Consider the following 21,643-nt stretch of genomic DNA (forward strand, 5'->3'; position numbering starts at 1 on the left):
TAAAAATGAAATCTTTAATACAAAAGCTGCAGCTAATGTGATTATAGCAATAAAGAACAGCAGCGCAATTGTACAGCTCTAGTCAACTATAAACTTTACATTTCTATATTTATGTCAGGGATTGCTTCAGTTTTACTCCTGCGGGTTCCAGACACTATATTCCCCCGCATATTATTTTTAGCAGCGGAAAACAGCTTCTCAGCATTGTACACGGCCCCCACAAAATGAAACCCACTTTGTTTTGACATTAGAAAACACTATAGATTTTACAAATGTCACTTTGCGGATGCCCATTTTTTCAAGGCCGTGTTTACTTGTCTCCCAAACACGACAATCAATAGCCTTTAGCGCCCAAAAGGAAAAAAAAAGAAAAGCGTGTCTAAATTACCATATGCAGCCGACAGCTCGATGCATTTGTGTTTGAATAATTTACTCCATGTCAAACTCCCAGAGCTCAGCGGTCGCCACGCATTTTCTGCTTTTTATTTACCGACAATACCAGCGCCCACGAGCAACAACAACACCAGAAAATTCCCTCGGATGCTGCGACTTTCTGGTTCCTCTTTTCCCCCGTTCACTTATGCGTTGCTGAACCGAGCCGCAATCCCTTTCTTCTTCTCTGTAATTGGCTCGTGTCCAGAAGCGAGCAGGCATCACACAGCTTTTATTTACGTCCGCGGCAATCTCGCTAATAAACATGCTAGCTTAATAGAATTGATGTGCGGGCTTTGGTGGACTTAAATTGAAAACATAACACCCAGTAGTTTGCCAACATTTCTCTTGAAACTTTTTGGGGATTTCGAGCGCTACATGTGACGCAACCAAAATGTACCTTAAAGCAGAACTACAGTGGCGATAAAAAGTAAGTACACTCATTTCTCACATTTCTACCTAAATTGGTCACTAAATGTGGTCTGATCTTCATCAAAATCACAGGAATGAATAAACAGTGTCTGATTAAACTAATGCCACCCAAACATTTACATTTGATCATACTTTTATTGGCAAATAACATGTAATAATTCACAGGAGAGCATGGAATAAGTAAGTAAACCCCCTGAACCTCGCTGAACTGCAGCAGTTCTGTAAAGAGGAATGGTTCAAGAATCATTCTGATCATTGTGAACGTCTAATCTGCAACTACAGAAAAGCAGAAAGAGCAAAAGAAGGATCAGCCAGCTATTTAATACAATGGTTCACTTACTTGTTCCAAGCTGTAGGGAATTTCTCAGGTCTTTCTGCAAAATATCGTGATAAATTTGTGAATTCATTTTTCTATTGATGATATCACGTTGTCCAGGCCCAGAGGCAAAAAACAGCCCCACACCATGATTCTCCCTGCACTTTTTTTGCAGAAAAACCCGAGACATTCACAACAGCGTGGAATCCCTTGTATTAAATATCTGGCTGACTCTTCTCTTGCAGCAATAACTGCTTTCCTGTAGTTGCAGATTAGACGCTCACAACGATCAGGATGAATCTTGGACCGATCCTCTTTACAGAACTGCTGCAGTTCAGCGAGATTCAGGCGGTGTACTTACTTATTCCACACTCTCCTGTGAATGTTTACATGTTGTGGCCAAGATATGACAAAAATATGATAAAATGTAAATGTTTGGGTGGTATTAGTTTAAACAGACACACTTATGATTTTGATGAAGATCAGACCACATTTAGTGACCAATTTCAGCAGAAATGTGAGCAATTCCAAACGCTGTACTTACTTTTTCTTGCCACAGTAACTCATGCCCCAAGAGGCGATAACACTGCAGGTGTCGAAGCGAGTTTTTTTTACTCATTAATTGTCCGTGAGAGTAAATACTACACTGACAGAATAGACACAGAGAGAGAGGGATATTGTACATTTTGCCACAAGCCAATTACACAATGGAGATATTTTTTTCACTCAAACTTGGCTGTAAACACTGCTAAAGTGGTGCTAGCCCACAGTTAGCTTTGCCCGTTAGCCTGCTAGCTTCTTCGTGATTCCATTAGTGTGTATTGCACCTCCAGGTCGGAGCAGGTAAAGTTGCAAGTGTGGTTTTCTGGCCAGAGACACCGGGGGGAGATGAAAGACCCCCCAATCATCCCATCAACACTTGTATTACCCCCAGAGGGACTACGAAAAGGATTTATTAACGTAAACAAGTTTCTTGTGCTGCTTTAAACCATTCGAAATCTCACAATGAACTGAATTACTCCTACTTGTGTGGATCACAAGGGCAAAACACACACAAGTCTCCATCTGACTTGAGAACCACTGCTTTAGGACTTGTTCCACTCTTTGAACACCTAAAGGGGGATTTGCTTTAAGCCCGGGTTATAATCTGGCGTCATGAGGGAAAAATACCTCCGCTTAGACTGCCGAAAACCCACGGGAGTCTGCTCTGGCTTACATAGGTTTAAGAAGACGCCATAAAGAAAGGAAGCAACAATGTGCTATATATAGGTGTAGCATTAAGCTGTGAGGAGGGGTGTTTTGTTGTGATAAAATGCCATACGAACAACAAACGGAGAAATGAGCCGCAGCCGTGCCACCTCCGGGACCGCGCGATAAGGGGATAGAGGCGAGGATTTAGACGCACCCACCTGGAGGTAAGTACTTGGCGTATCCGCTGGAGTTGACCAGGATGTTTGTCTTGAAAGTGGAGTCGAAATCGTCATCTGCACTGAGGAAGGACAGAGGAGAGAGAGGGCAATGGGTTACAACGTGCTCAGGATGCTTCTCAAATCACAGCGGAATTAATCAACGAACACGCGACGAAGGAGCGCACTGGGGATTTCAGGATTTTTTTTGGAAACTAGTTTCAACTCAATCATGTTTTTAATACCAGTACTTTAACCTCTCACCCCCAACCCCCGCATTATCTCCAGTTCAGCTTTACCCAAAAGCTTCTCGACAGTGTGATGCCTCATTTGATTTTTTTTGTAGTTTCCTTGTTGCTTTTTTGTCTTGTTTTTGCCACATTTTTGTCGCTTTTTGTTGTGTTATTGCTGCTTTTCTGATACACTTTGGTCAATCTTTTGTTGCTGCTTTGTTGTTGTTTATTGTCATATTTTCATCATGTTTTTGTCGCTTTTTTGTTGCATCTTTATCCTCATTTTTTTTACTGTTTAGACACTTTCTTCACCTTTTTTCTATACCTACAGACCCTTTAATTGCAACATTCCTGGCATAGCTGGCAGGAAGCTGTATTCCTATGATACAGACGGTATCTCTGTAATCTCTCATATATGGTCATATATATGGTTTGAAAACAATTTGGAGAAAAGTCTAAACTTTCTCTAATTATTAACAAATGCTGAATGATGCATATAGTTTTCTAAATAAAGAAACAAAGACATGGAGAGGAGCAAAGTGGTTCAACAACCCATAATACATAAAGCACGGAGAATGCTAACATGATGCTTAGCTTCTGAACCATCTGCTGTAAGAAAATATCCATATGGGCCCGATTTGCTCTTGACTTTATTTCTGTGTGATAAAGAAGTTCATATTTCACCAGAAAATGGCTAAAAAGAATGGAAAATTGTGTTCCCCAAAAGATTCTCCCCCCCCTACCCCTCGGCGAAGCCACGCCCCCTTCTATGACGCGATGCTGTCTGTATCTATTTCCATTGTAGCTGTTGTCATAGTAACGATAAACAAATGTATAACTGTAGTTGGAAATATCAGATAAACCTTAAACCTATTTTATCGTCTCAAATGTCATTCCTCTTGTTCTTGCACTTTAAAGGGGCTAGATGCAAGTTAGCCATTTTATACTCACTGCTGCCACCTCAGGTCATACGTGTAACTGCACCTTCTATTTTAAGTGCATGACGGCACTTCGGACTCATTCTACACCTTAGGACATTGTTGAAGCATGTAGGGGGAGGAAAATACTTAATGTGAACATTGTTAAACTCTGTATAGTCCCTTTAAGCCACAATAGGATCACATTATTTAGTTGTAGTTTTACACTTACAGTATAATCGTTAGTTTTAGTTAAATCTTATTTCTCTTTAACACTTCCTGCCTCCAGCTGATGTCACTGATGATGTAAGCAGCATTTCTTTTAAACTTGTATCATTTATTTGAGCTGGAACAACCAAGTAACTTCCCTTTAATGCTGTGCCTGGAGCAACAGGCATCAAAGCTTCGTCTCTAAAGATATAATATTTTTCGTTTCTGTTTTTTCGTTCATGTCATAGTTCATTAAAAGTATTTTCTCTGTTGCAGTCATTGATTTATCGTATTGTACAACTGAAGCACTTTGAGTTTTGCAGATAATAAATTAATGGCTGTGGTTCAGGGTAGGGTTATATTTGTATTCATCGAATCAAGGCCTCAGCTCTCACACTATTTATTTAATGGCTTTTTGAACCTCGCTGATTATTGTTGGGGTCATGAACTTCCCATGTTTTAAAATTGTCATTGACATTGTGTTATTTTTTATATTGCAAAAGTCAAAATCAATCACGAATCCTACTTATCTAAAGCTGTGCAAAAAACACCTACACTACTTCGCCCGGGCCTAGTCTAGAGAAAAGTTTCTTCATTTTGAAAAGGTTAAATCAATGTTTCCTCTGAATGCATTTCAACATTTCAGTTCGAGATATATTTTTATTTATTACTTACTTACTTACACAAAGAACTAGACCCGACAGTGCTGCATTATGCTCGACGGAGAAGTTAATTAAAATAGAAAATGATAAGCACAGCACAATATGGCGACGGTTTATTATAAAAGAGTCCTATCTTGTTATTCAGCGAAACAGCTGTGAAAACATCTTCAATCAATGACTATTTGGTCTTTTCTTACAGCACACGCTACTTCATCTGCGCTTTTAAACAGAAGACAACAGCTCGGGCCAGACATAGAAGCACAAGATTATTACAGTTCTTTATTTCTTTGTAAAGTTCGGAGAGTTGTGAATCATCTCCGAGCTATTTCTTTCTGGTGCAGCCCTATTGAAAGTCACTCTTTGCTGCTGAAGGCATTTGGAACAACTTTTCATAGGCTACATAATGTTTCCCATGGGAGAAAGTTTATGGGTTGCTGCTCCAATTCAAAATAAATTGCATGGTACACACACATAGGAATAATAAGTAAACGGAAGCGGAAATATATGCGTGTCTAAGAACTATAGGGTTAAGAAAAGGCCCTAAGGAGGGAAGAGGTTGCACGCACCACCAAACACACAGAATAATGAAGCTTAACCTCCACTTGAGCCGAGCAGTTTCTCCAGTTTGGCTTTATCCAAAACCTAAAAGCTCAAAATAGCGACAAAAACGAGAATGAAAAACCAGCAAAAAAGTGGCGAAAACCACGCGAAAACACGACAAAAAAGCAACAAAAAAACAATGAAAAAGCAGCAAAAACTTGGCAAAAACGTGACAAAAACATGACAAAAACACCACAAAAAAGCAATGAAAAAGAAACAACAAAACGTGACAAAAATGTGACAAAAACATGACAAAAAAAGCAATGAAAAAATAATGAAAAAGCAACAACAAAACATGATAAAAAAGTGTCGAAAACAAAACAAAACAAAAATATCAAAACAGTGACGAAAACGAGGATGAAAATGCAGCAAAAAAGCAATGAAAAAAGCAATGAAAAGCAACAAAAACATGACAAAAAAACTAAAATAACAATGAAAAAGCAAAAACAACAACAAAACATGATAAAAAAAAGGCCAAAAATGTGATGAAAAAGTGTCGAAAACATGAAAAAAGCCAAAATAAAATCTAAATAGCGACAAAAACAAGGATGAAAACGCAGCAAAAAAGTGACGAAAACAAGGCAAAAACACGACAAAAAAAGCCATGAAAAAAGTAATGAAAAGCAACAAAAACGTGACAAAAACACACAAAAAAAACTATGAAAAGCAAAAAAACAAAAACATGATAGAAAAAAAGCCCCCAAAAAGTGACACAAAAAAAGTCAGAATCATTTTTGTCGGTCTTAGCTTTCAAATGAGGCATTAATGCGGCTAATGCTGCCAATCTACAGAGTGTGAAAATCACCTCTTTCAACTATTGATCAGGGGTTCAGGTTATGATTAGGAACGGCAAATGTGATGTTAGTTGTGTTTCATTCACACAGATCTTACGCAAATTATTAGAAACTTGAAGGTCTTGGCTTTCAAATGAGTTTTCACCCTGGCATGTATAGTCAATATGCTTTGAGATTTGGATATGTGTAATTGGAGAAAATTCATGTAGAATTAAGGCTTGGGTACATGGACATGAATGACATAACACTCTTTGGCAAAAATGGTAAAGCTGGAGAAAATAACTCTAACCTTAAAATGTCAGACAACAGATTAAAGTGAGTCACAGCTGATCTCCATGGTAACGCAGTGCCATATTGGCGGAAAACAGGCAGCTTCCCATAGGCTCAAAGAAGGCAGAAAATGATCAATATCTATCAAGTTTGAAATTACATAATACGACACCCACAACTGCGTTATTTTGTTGGGAAATATTAAATTGTGTATGATGTGCCTGTTTCAGAGGACTGTCTTCTCTCTCCTCAAATCAGCAGCACAGGTCACGTTACTATCAACATGGGGCTCACTTTGGCGGTTCCAAAAGGAGCGATAGGTAGGTGGGCACCGTGACTGTGGAAAAGAGGTAATAAGGGCCAGAGGATTCTCCGGCTCAGGGGTAAATACTCTTCCACCAGGGACATGCTGTGAGTTCAGCTGGATTGGTTTTGTGTGTTTTACCTGTTGTAGAGCAGGATGTCCGGGGTCCATATTTGGTCGTGTGAAAAGCGCAGGTTTTTGACGCCAGGGTGCTCGGATTGGTTCCACTGGAGGTAATGATCGTACCAGCTCTTTAGGACGAGACGAAAGAGACGTAAGACTACAATACAATTTAAGGTAGGTCTTCAACCGGGATAACAACCTTTCATTGCAATGGAAAACACAGATCGAGTCTCCAGTATCAGGCTTTATAAAGGTAGAAGCAAGGCAAGTTTAATGCTTTTTAAATACCATTTTAAAGCAGCACTAAGTAACTCATGCCCCTAGAACAGTAATTCTTAAAGTGTGGTCCCCTAGTGGTCGGCGAACCCCTTTTTCCCCGACCCCGACACAGCGCACGTTGCACAGGGAGTTGGGCCGTTTTGGCCGACTCTTATAATTTAAGAGTCGCAGTGTGACCAGGGCGAAGTCTTTCCTTTTGAGGGACAGACAAGTGTTATGGATGCACATGGATGTGCATGGCTGCCACTTCTCAGAACCGAATCAGAACCGTGCGCAGCCTAATCTTTCCTCATCCTGTGTGTCAATAGCTATTGTAAAACGCGCAGGATTTCTCATATGGCTGGGGGCATAACGCCAGTAGCGTACCTGATGCGCAGGTTCCCCTGCGGTCTCCGCAGCCATGCCCGCATATCGGGTCATAAAATTGTCCTTTGATCTGGGGGCGGGTCGAACGGCCTGCATGCTGCCGCGCGCTGCCGCTCACCGCGGCCGTACCGTGCATCATGTGTGCAGCCATGACTCATTCTATCATCTTTACAGCAAGTGTTTCACGTCAATATGCAACGGATTTTCATTAAATAAGCAGCGTTTTGTTGCTTGTGATCTAGAGAAGCTTCTGTTGAGCCAATTTTCTCCTATTTTCCACGGCATGTGCGTCTGTGCACGACTTTGCGTTACCTACATCCAAAGCTTGCAGAGTCCGCCCTCAAAGTGCTCATGCCCTTCCCAACACTGTACAACTGTGAAGCTGGGTTTTCTGGTTGGTTTGAGACTGAAATTATTTTTGTTTGTTACGACCCGTTGCAGGTCTTACCCCCAGAGGGACGACAAAAAGGATTTATCAAGTTAAACAAGTTAATTAATGCTGCTTTAATGCCCAACCACCATATTTGCAAAGCTAGAAATGAAAGAAAAACAAAACAACGTATATTTAATTCCTGCACAATTCCATAAAACAGAGAAATGAGGGAAAATGTCTATATTCATGAGAAACCTGCACACAATGGACAACTTTTGAGTAAAAAAGTGTATAATGTAGATTTAATCCCAGTTGGAACTCAATGTAATGACAGCTGAGCCCCCGTCCCCCAGGCTCCATGTAATTATACGAAGCACTTCCATTTCAACTTTAGTTGCATCATTTGCTGGGTACATGCACTTCTTTTGTGATTAGAAAGTGGTTCCGATTGAAAATTGCAATTCCTTTGTCCGCATTCTTAAGAACATTTATTGCACTCTAAAAGCACTCAAAATCTTGAGAGGCTCTTACCATACTCAGCCACATGTTGGAGGTCAGCACTTGGTTTTTCTCATCCTGAAAGAAAAAAAACATTGGTAGAAATGATGTTGAAATGGAGAGCAGGGGCCAATGTAACACGACAGGAGAGGCACAGTTTGTGAAAGAAATCCTCACAGATACAAAGTGTGAAATAAGTATTGGAAGTGTTACTTTAATACCTGAGGATAGTTATTTCAGTGGGGAAATTATGGACTTTCTCATTTTTTAAATTATTGTGTTATTTGATTAATAATTCCAATTCTTAATGAAATGGTGTCAAAGCATCAGTGTTGGCAAGTTACTTAACAACATTTCTTTATTTTATATTAGTGATTACAGCTTTAAAAATGTAATATGTTTGTATTACTTATTATTGTTTCAAAAATGTAGCTGAGATACACTACTATGAGCTACTCTTGAGTTACTTTTGGCAAAATGTTAACTGAAAATAGTAGTAATGCAAAGAGCAAAAGTGCAACAGGAGATTTCTTTTTAATTTGCGTTTTAAGTTGTGTTTTGTAAATGCAGATCTAATACACCAGTGTCCAGATTGATTTGGTGCTGCATTTATTTTTTCAGTTTTCTCGAGTTACTTGAATTGTAACGACTAATATATTCCTGTATTTTGTGTAAGCAATAATAATAATAATAATACATAAGTCTTATATAGCGCTTTTCAGGAGACACAAAGACGCTTTACAAGTGAGACAGACAAACAAAGATGGCAGAGCTATTGTTGGTTGTAGGTGAGCTGAAATGTGTTATAATCCTTAGTTACTGAAAAAAGTAATGTATTTTTTTCACTGTAAAGCATGAATCTCAGTCAGATGGAAGACATGAGTGCTTTTGCAATGTATGGTGGTGGTTTCTTGCAAATCGGATTTTGCAGCTGCTCGTATTACAAATTGACATCGGCTAAATCAGAAACAGCAGCTTCAAAAAATGGATTTTCTCTGTTAGACTTCTCTGCATCAAAAGTCCTGTTCCTTTGAGACTTGTTAAAACTACAAACTGAACCCCAAAAGAACTCCTCTCTCCAATGGATCAATAGGATTTCTTTAACAATGTTATGCTCTGTCTCTGTATGTGTCCCACAAAGTCGCTTTTAATAAATTGTTAAACACAAATCCAAACAATGGCAGAATGTAATAATGTTTGACAAGCTTCTCAACACACTTAGCCATCCATCTGGATTTAAACCTGCTGTACGCACCACGTCCATGATCTGAATGAGGCTGAGGGTGAAGACCACGGTGAGGGGGTGAGAGTCGTTGCTCACGGGACGCTCCATCCGGTTATAGTCCTTCAGTAGGTTCTTCAGCAGGCTCCTCTGGTGTGGGCCCTGCTCCGAAACTGCACAGAGGGACAAGTCAGAGAGATTCTTACAAAGACAAATGAGACAAATCAATGAAGACTGTTTATTCAGCCCTTTACACTCCTGAGATGGAGGAGAGGAGACATTGGTAAACAGCATTTTTCTGAAATGTCAAGTTTAAGCTGTATGCATTGTGCACACAAAACAAATGACCAGATTATTTGTCCATTTGAGTCTTTAAAGTGGTTAATACCTGGTTTAGGTGTTTCTCACTGCTATACCAAATTGGAGGCAATCTTAACCTCTTACCCACCGCCTTCGCCGAGCACATTTCTCCAGTTGGGCTTTAACTGAATCTAAAAGCTTCTCAACTGGAAAGCTTGGCCAGTCATTTGACAGCGAAAACCTGAAAAAGTGATTGACTTTTTCACTGTGTTTTTGCCGCGTTTTTATAACATTTTTAGTTTTTTTTTTGTCATGTTTTGACGCTTTTTCACCACTTTTTTCCCATTTTTTTATTTGGACACTCTTTCATTATGTTTTCATCAGTTTTTCTTTGCGTTTTCGTCATCTTTTCCCATGTTTTTCATCGCTATTTTGTGGCTTTTTTTTTATCACTCTTTAGTCGTATTTTTGTCCCTTTTTTTGATTGTGCAATTGTTGTTTTTCCGGCACGTTTATGTTGCTCTTTTTGCCGCTTTTTGTTGCGTTTTCATCCTCGTTTTCTTCGCTATGTTGACGCTTTTTTTGACGAAGGTTTTAGATTTGGGTAAAGCCGAACTGGGGAAAATGTGGTCGGTTCAGGTGGGGGTTAAGAGGTTAAGGTTCGTTTAGGTTAGGTTCTTTTATTCCAATATTGAGAAAGCTTGTCTCACATTTATGCCAAGTTAAACGTAATACAAAAGTTCAAGAATAAAATGAAGACTTTCTACCATATAAGTGCACCAATACAATTCTCTAAAGTTCCCATTCAAAATGTAAACAACTGAAATCATTACCATAAAAAACCCGGCTCAAGGAAGATAAAGTCAGAGGTTGTCTGGAATCAATGATTGTTCCAAGATACACTGCCTGACCAGGATTTAACTAACTGTTCTGATCTGGAGTTACTGTGGTTGTTCAGGTCTAGGTTCAGCAACACTTGTGCACAAAGAATAAGACCAGCTGAACCATAACAAGCTGGTTATTCCATCTATGGGTTTCTCCTTTCCTAATGGCATGAGCATATTCCACGATGACAAGGATTCATCTGCCTGACATTGTTATTGAGGCATCAATTTCAAACATGGATTGGCCGCCACGGAGTCCAGCTCTTCAACCCATTGAGAGTCTTTGCTGGAGACGGCTTTGACATTGCAGAAGCTTAATGAAACAACGCCGCAGCGGATAATCAAAGCTAATTATGAGCTAGTTTATGAGCCCCCCCACACCGGTCCTGCAGCACAGTGGAGGCGTCACAAGAGGTGCAACAGGAAACAAGGGACAAAGGAGGAGGTATCCGGGTAAGACTCACAGCTAAGCCATACACGCCTTCTGTCCGTACTATTAGGGGTGTAACTGTTCAGCTTTCTCGCGGTGCAAAGTGCAATATAAAAAAGTAATAAGTTGGTTTTGAAATAAAATAGCATAAATGTTCACCGTGGCTTTCAAAGCTGCTTAAGGGGAGACACTACAGGCAAAACTCTTTTTTTTTTCAGTTTTCAGGTTTTGGGCCAAATTGGTCTCTGAACATATAAGCTTTCACCCGGAAACCAAAAATATACCTAATCTTCACAATAACATGTTTAAATATTGCACTGATTCAATGTTTGCCCATAGACTTATATGGGACAATGCAATTTCAAGGGCCTTTTTCTCAAAACACATTTTTCTGTCATTGTGGCGACACCATGTCCATGTCTGTAGTACCTAAAGACTTCACATTTTCAATAATATTCAATTATTTGGAAGATTTTTTCAGAGGGATTTTTTACTATTTAATCCCTAGCCCCATTTATTGAGTTTTGAATGTCAAAAAATAAGGCGAGAATTTATTTTTTACAAATGTTTAAACTAAAAAACAGCTTATTCTAAAACTAAACAAGAAATTCAAAATCCCCTCTGAGAAAGTCTTGGTAACTCATTTATCAATAAAATGAAACCATAAATTTGAATGTAGCTCTATCCATTATTCAGATTTCGTCGCCGAAAAGATGGGAAATTTGGGGCATTTTTAGGCATAAAACACCTTGTTCTTATATGAAAGGATACAATGACAGAAAACTTGCAATGTATTTTTTTCTCACATTTATGCCAGTGATCGACATCAAAAGTTTCAAATTGATATCTGTAAATATACATTTTTTCCCTATTCACCGGCAGTGTCTCGCCTTAATAATAAAATGTGTCTCTACTCTCTCTCCAGCGTAGTGTAGTGTAGGCCATGTCTTCATTTCGTTTTCCATAGACGGAGCTAAAGCACTCACCGAGCAGCGCGTTTGATTCCCAGCTCATGTTTGGGTTGATGGTCAACATTATGCTTGTACTTTTTTGGAGACAAAGCTTTTTAATCCGGACTATGACCAGGATCTGATTTTACACATTTGTCCGGTCCTCTGACGACGCACAGTGCACTACATCTACCATTCACTGCAGCCTGGTCAGGAGAAACTGTTACAAACTGCAGGAGAAACCTTTACAAAGACACACCGATTTCATGTGTTTTTGGAGGATGCAGCTCTGCAGGTGTGGATTGTCTACAGCCTTCAGTTTAGCTGTAAGTGATGATGACACATGCGCCCTGTTTGGATGCGCACATACACACATGACACGCATGACACGCACTACAGAGCTTAAATATTGAGAAGTATAGATAACAACTTGCACCATCACTATACGGTGCATATATCGTCAGATTTTTGCATTGTTACACCCCTACCTACTATTGTTCTGGTAAAGGGACGTTCACTGGAGAATAGAACAGATTCATTTAAAAGCTCTTCCCAGAAAATGGTGAAAGACTGTTGTGGAGCGGAGAGAGCAGCAGGAGGAAGAGGAAGGTGACCAGTGCAGGACACCACGCTCTGAAACAGGGACAAACCCAGGAGGCGCTGCACCGTTTCAGAGGATCAGACTCTGAAGGCAGCCAGTCAGGTTTCCTCCGGGTTTGTTTCCCCAACCTCCAAAAACATGCTAGTCAGGTTGGCCCACAATGACTAACACCTGAACACTTTTTCATTGCGTGGTTGCACAATGACCAATAAAACACTTTCTACACTTACTTTCTCAAGGTGGTCCAACGAAATATGTGAGTGTCTGACTAATTTATTTGGTCAGAAAGTGTAATTATGAGACCACACTTTCCTCTTACATGTGACATCATGCAAGAGAACTCCTTTTTGTTTAAAAGAAATTACATCCTCACACCATTTAGTCCTCAACAATTGCTGATTCTCATTTTTGTGGAGCAGGCGTACAGCGACTGAATTGTCCGCATATTTTATGATGAAAAACCCTTAGTTTACTGCAGGTAATACAAAGTTTATTGACATCTAACACCCATTTTATAAAATACCAAATCATCCCTTTAACCACATCCACTTAACATGAAGCTAACTGCAGCCACTGATGAAATTAGCAGCAATAAAGTCCGATCTCTCTCAGTCCATCACAGGGTCAAGGTTAACAACTCGGCCCTGCCCCGCGCTGATACTGAAATATTAGCATTTGAATTCGGGGCTGGTGTTGACGAATGGTGCTAATAATGCGAGAGAGCGGCCGCGGCGTTAGGTAAACAGAATCTAATTACAAATAGTGGATAGTTATCAGGACATAATTGGCGCAAATGAATCTGTAATAAGCTTGGTGCGAGAGGGCTGAGAGGTAGGGCACACAAGACAGAGAATCACAATGAAATAAATACATAGATGAAACCGGGCTGTGGGGAGACTGTGTTTAAACAGAGATGTTTTTCTTCTTCTTTCTATTCGTGTTTTGGAGTGTTGCATATTTTAGCGATTAAAAATGATGCATAAAAAGGGGAAAACATGTAGAGGGGGGCGAGAAGAATTCAGGAAACTCGAGCAGGAACCTCTTAATACAAGCATAAGAAAACAAATTCACCTACTTCGACCTCGACTACAAGTGTGACCCCAAAAATCAGCAGAACAATTGATACGACTGTGACGGATGGAAAAGTATAGTACTTTAATTACAACATTCAGAGCATTTCCTTGGTGCTGTAATAATGTGGAAACTGGTGCAGCAATGCTATCCCTTGTGCTTCACTGCCTTTCTGTGTGGAGTTTGCATGGTCTCTCCGTGTCTGTGCAGGTTTCCTCCATGTGCTCCGGTTTCCCCTACCACACTAAAAACATGTACAATAGGTTAATCCTGCAGCCAGGTGATTCTGACCATTAGTCTGGCATTACACTGCTCCTACAGGTCGCCCCAGCAGCATTGAGGATGGGTCAAATGCAGAGAACGAATTTCCCTATGGGGATTATTAAAGGATACCTTAACCTTAACCTAATAACACATCGCATTATTACAACTACACTACAAAAAGTAAATATCAAGTATTGGTTTAAATGACTTGAATTGAGGAAATGTATCTTGTTTTGAGCGGTTTTCGCTCATTTATACCTGATCTGACCAAGATTATTTTGCTAGTTTGATGACATTTCAGACTGATTCTAAGGTAAATCTCGCTTGAAACAAGAAAGTAAAACTGCCAATGGGACAAGACCATTTTTCTCACCCCATTGCAGAGAAATGAACTTGAAAAAAAGGCAAAATGTATTGAAACAAGTCAGTAACATCTCAGAATAAGTGAAATAATCTAGGTCAAGTTCCCAACTACAGATTAAAGCAGTACTAAGTAACTTGTTTACCTTAATAAATCCTTTTCTTACAAGTGTTTAATACAAGTGTTAATGGCATGATTGGGGGGTCCTGTTTGCAACTTTCCTGCCACCGAACCGAAGCCACCAATACACACTAATGGAATCACGAATAAGAAGCTAACAGGCTAACGGGCAAAGCTAACTGCGGGCTAGCGCCACTTAAACAGTATTTAGAGCCAAGTTTGAGTGAAAAAATTATTTCCATTGTGTAACTGGATGTACAATATCCCTCTGTCCCTTCGCCTTTTCTGTCAGCACAATATTTACTCTCACGGACAAATAATAATGACACCTGCAGCTTATGGCCTCTAGGAGCACGAGTTACTTAGTACTGCTTTAACTCGTCAAAAACAACTCAAATTAGGATTATTATGCTCAAATTGAGACATCTAAACTAATCCAGTAAATTCCTTTTTGCAGTGTACTACTACTACTATATTATAGGTAATCCACAGTGCCATATACTATGCTATGGTGCACCTGTGTACTTATTCTCAGATTTCACTGTTGAAATCCTGAAACAATTAAAGGACAACGTGCTCTAATTGTGACTGTAATCATGATCCATAATGTCATGTATGCAACATTTTGAGAGTGATTATAATGATCTCTTTTTGAGGAGACACAAAACTCTCCCTGGATTATAATTCCTCATCTTCTCAACTACCTGTGTGTTCAATCTCACCAGATTCCACTGCAGAAATCCAGAGAGAATTTAAATTGACTATGCCGAACCAGTAACAAGTAAGACATTTTTTTCACATAAACGCTGGCACTCATTTAGCTTCTGTTACGTCATTTGCATACCCCGTATAATTTGGTGTTTAATCCTGTTACATTCTACCACATGCATAATTTTCAGTCTGATTTATGAAACGCTAATTTTTTGGTGCTAAGCTTCAACACAAATCTAATTTCAAACTTGGCAAATTATAAAGCAGCGAGCTGAAACTTTCTTTCGCGCTGGCCAGACATTACTAACTAGTCATGTCCTGAATTCCAAAAAATGCTGCTTGGAGATGATCAAACGGAGGGCACCATTAAAGGGATTTCTCGCCCCTTTGACCTGGATGGGGATTGTGGGGGAAATTGTTAAGAGCTCACCATGTTCAATTACCTAAAACGTGATGAGTTTAAATCCCTGTGAGCCAATAGCACTGACAGCGATCTATAGGCAATGACGCCGCTGGGACACGCAGCCGCCGCCCCCCATTCAATGGCTTTGGAGAAAATAATGGGAACATAGAGACCTGCACACAAAAGGCTCAATGACAGAATATGGCTGTACTATGAGTCTTTATGCTTTAATGATGAATGCAAAGTCTAAGGTAAGGCCCGGAGCTACAGAAAGGTTGATGGTGTCTTTAAATTGTACGGCTTAGCATTTAACAATAACACATTTTACACTTACCCACATTATATTATATTATTCATTCAGTCTGTGTGTATAGTAGAGTGTTAAGCTACTGCTACAGCTGCCCTAGGGCTGACAGAGCAAAATATGCCAGTTAATACGCACCAATAGTCCTTCCGACCAGTCACTCACTAACAACACTCACACACGGTTGATAAAGTGTCTTGCCCAAGAGCACATCAGTTTAAGCAAAGGCTGAACTCCAAGAGGAAAACATAACCCCCAGGTGGAAAATGCACATGAACGCTCGCTCGAGTGGGGAAAACAACTGGGGAACTCGGGTCCAAACCTCTCTGATTTGTTCTTTTATCGTCTGTGCTGAGCTTTTTGGTTAAAACTCTGCTACTTTCTTGAGTTAAGTGTGAACTGTCGTCCTTCGGAGTTACATATTTTCAAGAGAAATGCCCGATATTAATGCAAGTTAATAGAAAATGCTGTTATATTTTGTAAAATGAACAAACCAAAGTTCAGCTTTTGAGATGCTCACGGCCAATTCAAATGGTTAGCTTAGTTAAATCAGTGATAAAAAACTGTTTTATTTTTGACGTTTTAAAAATCCCCACTTTCCCGCATAAAAACCACATCAACAATTGGGGACAATGATGTCACATCTCAGAAAACGCCTCAGTCCACATGAATGCAGCATTAAAATACATTGAGCGCGACTAAATATTTTCTGTAATTACATCAATGTAACCAAATGGATCTGCATCATAAACGTGTAGTGGTTCTAATAATAAATTATATTCTTTTTGTATGGTAATAGCCCAAAACAATAATGCAGGCATATCCTTATTTTTTCTATTAAAGGAACAGGCCACGGTTTTTACATACTGAGATATGTTTTTACCTGAGCTTAGACGAGTTGATGTGTACCTGTCTGGTCAGTCACACACGACCAAAGACGTTGTTAGCGTTTGGCCTCTCCCAGCATATTCCTATAGCTCCAAACGGAGGTGAAGTTGGAAGCGACCACGCTCTTCCACGGGCACAAAGACCAGACAGGTGCACATCAACTCATCTAAGCTCAGGTAAGAACTTATCTCAGAATGGAAAAATGGTGGCCTCTAAGTTCATTAAGTTGTATTTATCAGTATATAAAATGCTTGGTTATAGAACAGGATTGAAAAAGCAAACAGCAGCTATTGTGAATCTATTGCTATTGAACTCCTAAATGATGTTCTTGTGCATGTAAAGGAAAGCGTAGGTGCCGCTAATCCAATCTCCATTCACGACTAATGAGCCTTGTATTGTTTCATGATTTAAAATGGGTAGCACATGTTGTCATTCCTGCAAATGAAAATCCAAAAGGACCATTGTCGTTGCCATCTGGCGTCAGGCATAAATGAGACCATATAGAAATGAACAGGCGCTGAGTGAAGACTATGACTAAAGCATGACAAGGTGTACTCAGATCATTCGGTGACTCATGCTGTTTCATTAAAAAAAAAAAAGGCTTTGTGGGTATATACTAAAACTCCTGATCGGTGCTGGAGTCAAAGAGAATATATTTCTGAAGGTTCAAAACAATATGATTAAGTGATGATTTTCCTCAACGCGATTTTTACACCAAAGCAAATCCTCGACCTTTTGACTGAACTTCATGCTGCTTTTCCAAATGACATGGGGGCGGCAAACGTGTGGCAGTGTTGTTTTCCATGTGTGCTCATTAACAAGCAAATAAGTTTACTCCTGGTTCAGCCTTTGTCTATCCTCGGCTTTTTAGTTTTTGGTTTAATCCATTTGTAACAGAATCAAAAAAAAGTGTATTCTCTTTCCAACACCACCAACGCGTTTTCCCGAATGTCTCCCAGCCCTATAGCCGTGAAACCTACACAGACTCTTCCGTTATTTCTGCATTTCCTAATTGTAAGTAAGCGAGCAGCACTCCTCCACTCTAGTCACTGCTCCCTTTGCCAGTTTCTGTCAGCCTTTTTTTTTTTTTTTTTACTCTGAGCTTTTTCCCCAAACGGAGGAATCATCGCTGGCTGCTGCATCGCGTCCACTCAGCAGCACACGCCACACAAGACGAAACACAGCGGGGGGCGAGATGGAGGAGCCGATCTATACGGGCTATCCCATTGATCTTTTGGAGTAGATTCGCCTGCTGCAATAGTGGGACAACTAAACGGAAACATAAATAAATAGACAATTTTGAGAATGAAGGAAACGCTTGTTGGGACTTTTTTCCTCGCAGCAATAAATGTCACTCAAGCGATAAACAAATTTTGCGGAGACTGCGTTCAACAAGCAGCGAATACGCAAACAGGTGAGACCTACTTTAGCCCTACTTTTCCGTGCGTTCTCGGATAGATAGTTCGTCTGAGCGTGACCAGATCCGGCTGGAGGATTGAATCGCGCTCACTCTTTGAATGCCAAAACTGCCACTGCTGCAATATTGAAAATGAGAAAAAAAAACCTATTCCCATGTGTGCCAGGCTCACCGTGGATGAAAGCAGAGAGGAGCAGAGCAACGGAGCGCCACATCGTCGGGGGAAGAGGAGGAGGAAGGGGGGGAGAAGAAGAAGAAGAAGAAGAAAAAAAAAAAAGGCAGTAGGACGCAGGAGCTGGGTGAAATAGCAGAGTAGGAGTCCGAAAAATAGGGAAGGGAGGAAGCAGGAAAAGTGTTTAGGAGGAGGGGGAAAAAAAGGTTCAGGGAGGTGGATAGAGTGGAAGCCGCTAGAACACCCTTCCGCTGTGCAACTGGCGGCATCGGAGGACGGTGAATGAAATGCAAGGGGAGAGAAATGAGGAGAGGGAGAGAGATAGATAGGGGAGGGGGGTGGAGGTAGTGGAGGTTGAGGAGGAGGAGGGGGGGGGTCCTGGCCGTTGTGGAGGTGGGACTTATAAATGGTGAGGAAGATATATGGAAGAGAGAGAGAGAGAGCGGAGGATGGATGCCGGTGCGAGCCGTTATACAAGAGGAGGCGAGCTCAGCTGACCGGAGGCGAGGCAGGCACGGTCCCAAATGGAGAGTGAATGTGGGGTTAGGAACTCGACGCAAAGTGGAAAAGAAAACAAAAAAAAACAAGTGGGGGGATGTGGAGATGCATGAATGAACTGGAGGCGTGATCTGGAAATATACAGAGGTCTGATGTTTGTTACTGTGCATCATTTTGGTGTAGTTTCTGAATTCCACGTGACTTTTATGGCATGAAGTCTCTTTTACTCAAGCTTCAGACCTTTACCCACATAAAGCGCACAGTAGATTAGTTCCCTGTGGCCACAAATGTAAATAATGTAACGCTTCTCCAAAACGAATGAAAACAGGATCTAATTGAAGTTCACCTCTTAACCCCCGCCTTAACCATTTTCTCCAGTTCAGCTTCTCGACTGGTGCTTACAGTCCACAGGCCTCATTTGAAAGCTAAGACCTACAGAACATATATTCTTTTCCCCTCGTGTTGTCGCCACTTTTTTGTTGTACTTTAGGTGATTTTTTGGCACATTATTGTCGCTTTTTTTAATGCTTTTTTGACACCTGTTTTGCAATGTTTTTGTTGTTTCTGATGCATTTTTGGTTGCTTTTATGTCACCTGTTTTGTCACATTATTGTAGCTTTTTGTCACCTGTTTTGTCACCTTTTTGTAGCTTTTTGTCACCTGTTTTGTCACCTTTTTGTAGCTTTTTGTCACCTGTTTTGTCACCTTTTTGTAGCTTTTTGTCACCTGTTTTGTCACATTTTTGTAGCTTTCTTTGTTTTTTGTCACCTGTTTTGTCACCTTTTTGTAGCTTTTTGTCACCTGTTTTGTCACATTTTTGTAGCTTTCTTTGTTTTTTTGTCACCTGTTTTGTCATCTTTTTGTAGCTTTTTGTAACCTGTTTTGTCACCTTTTTGTAGCTTTTTGTCACTTGTTTTGCAATATTTTTGGTCAATTTTTTATCCCTTTTTTATCACTGCTTTGTTGCCTGTTTTGCTGCATTTTTGTAACTTTTTTTTGTCGCCTGTTTTGTCACATTTTTGTGTAGCTTTTTGTTGCCTGTTTTGCAATGTTTTTGTCTTTTTTTTGTCCCTTTTTCATTGCTGTTTTGCGGCGTTTTTGTCGCTCTTTTTTTGCTGCGTTCTCATCCAAGTCGAACTGGAGAAAATGTGCTTAGTTAATGCGGGGGTTAAGAGGTTAAAAGCTTAAACTAGTCTAACAGTTACTTCGTCTGTGACATTCACTGCCGGTTCGAGGTCAGATTTGTGTATTAGTTGATTAATCAATACAGCTGGACACTTTGAGATTAACCAAATCTAATCTGCGGGGGCCAAAGGTTGGTAACTGGGTTCCCACACGATGGAAAAGTGGGCGGAGACACAAAACACACCTGCGCACTCCTATGATTAACCAGAGATTTGGTTAATCCCGAAGCGTTGCCGTGTCCAGCTGTATTGATTCATGAGACTGGTTATTTATCCATCGGGACGTCCAAGCTTTATTGTTTATTGCTGTGTCTGAAATGTGCAAAACTGAATCATGCTTTTAAAACACAAATGAAAGACACATTTCCCTTCAAGTACATAATACATTTCTATTCTACTAAATTCTATTGACACCGTTATTAACCTTTCGTAACCTATTATGCAAATCCAAAGACAATTAAGAGCACAGTAAATGTATTCTACAAGGACTTTGAATATATTATGATGCTTACAGCGTGTATCTTCTTTTCCTTAGACACTCTTTTCCTGTTCCACTGTGTGCTGACCTTACACAAGTACCTGATCACTTTATAAGCGACATATTTGTTCACTTTATATCTCAACTCCAGCTCGTCCAGCACTGCGATGCCCATTTAGGACCCGTGTTGGTGCCATGCACGATAGGCTGTCCTGGTTTAAAGTTGAGGAAAGAGTGGAGTCTTAAATTGTTCTGCAAAACTGCTTACACTCTTCTAAAACCCTTAAGTCTGTTCTCCAAACTAAAGCCGACCAGTGAAAGACTCGTTAAATACTCGACAGGCTTCACGGTGTCATTTTACACGAGGACAAATGCTCTGAAGTGAACTGTTCTGTACAGGGCTATGGTTCTGTGGAATAAGATACCTCATTCTTTAACAGCATTGGTGTTTAAAAGCTGTTTTAAAAGACATTGTCCTAAATCATGGGATATAATGTAGAAAACAATTTAGTTTAGGTGTATTGAAGCACTGTATTAATTGTTGTATTCATGGACCCCGAGAAGAATAGTCTTTTCTTAGGTAAGATAAGATAAGCCTTTATTGATCTCACAATGGAGAAATTGACTTGTTACATTCAGCTTTTAGAAAAACTCAGGGTGTGCAAATAGGCAGGAAATGTGAGTAAATTAAATAGTATAAAATGGTATCTTATATACAATGACTACCAAGGACTTTGTGGGGACCAAAAGTATAAACAGTAAATAATAAGTTAACAGACTATAGTCAGTGTTAGCAGTGCAGGTAATGGGGATCCATTAATAAACAATTAACAATAAACAATTCAAGGTTATGTGTCTAACTTGTCCTGATTGAACAAGAAACTACCGACACGTTTAGTGCCTGAATAGAAACATCAATTGTGTTAACCATATTCGAACGTGATGAGAGATGGCATTGACCCAGTTAAATATTTGATAAAAGAATCCCTTTTCCAATTCTATTAAAGCAAAGAGCTTAAATACTTTGATTTTTAAATAGTCCAAATGCGCTGTTTACAAAAAGCAATAATGAGAGAAGTGTTTCTCGAGTAACTAATCTCCACCGCAAACTGTGCAACACTTTGATTAAGAGATGAATTAATATTTACAGGCCGCATGCTGTGAAAACTG

The 21,643-nt window shown here is 39.9% G+C and overlaps 1 protein-coding gene across 1 annotated transcript in view; it reads right to left on the bottom strand.

Annotated features, from left to right (window-relative positions):
• chrna11 (cholinergic receptor, nicotinic, alpha 11) overlaps nt 1–18,620 on the bottom strand; it is a 43,801-nt gene extending 25,181 nt beyond the window's left edge. Inside the window, exons 1-5 of the mRNA XM_079570952.1 lie at nt 18,314–18,620; nt 9,471–9,610; nt 8,249–8,293; nt 6,718–6,827; nt 2,590–2,669 (exon numbers count right to left, since the gene is read on the bottom strand). Coding sequence (XP_079427078.1) covers nt 2,590–2,669; nt 6,718–6,827; nt 8,249–8,293; nt 9,471–9,610; nt 18,314–18,356 — 418 coding nt within the window. The 5' untranslated portion in view covers nt 18,357–18,620. The remainder of the gene's footprint in view (nt 1–2,589; nt 2,670–6,717; nt 6,828–8,248; nt 8,294–9,470; nt 9,611–18,313) is intronic.
• Between the last annotated feature and the right edge of the window lie 3,023 nt (nt 18,621–21,643).

Source organism: Gobius niger, assembly GCF_951799975.1.
Source record: "Gobius niger genome assembly, chromosome: 14".
NCBI lineage: Eukaryota > Metazoa > Chordata > Actinopteri > Gobiiformes > Gobiidae > Gobius > Gobius niger.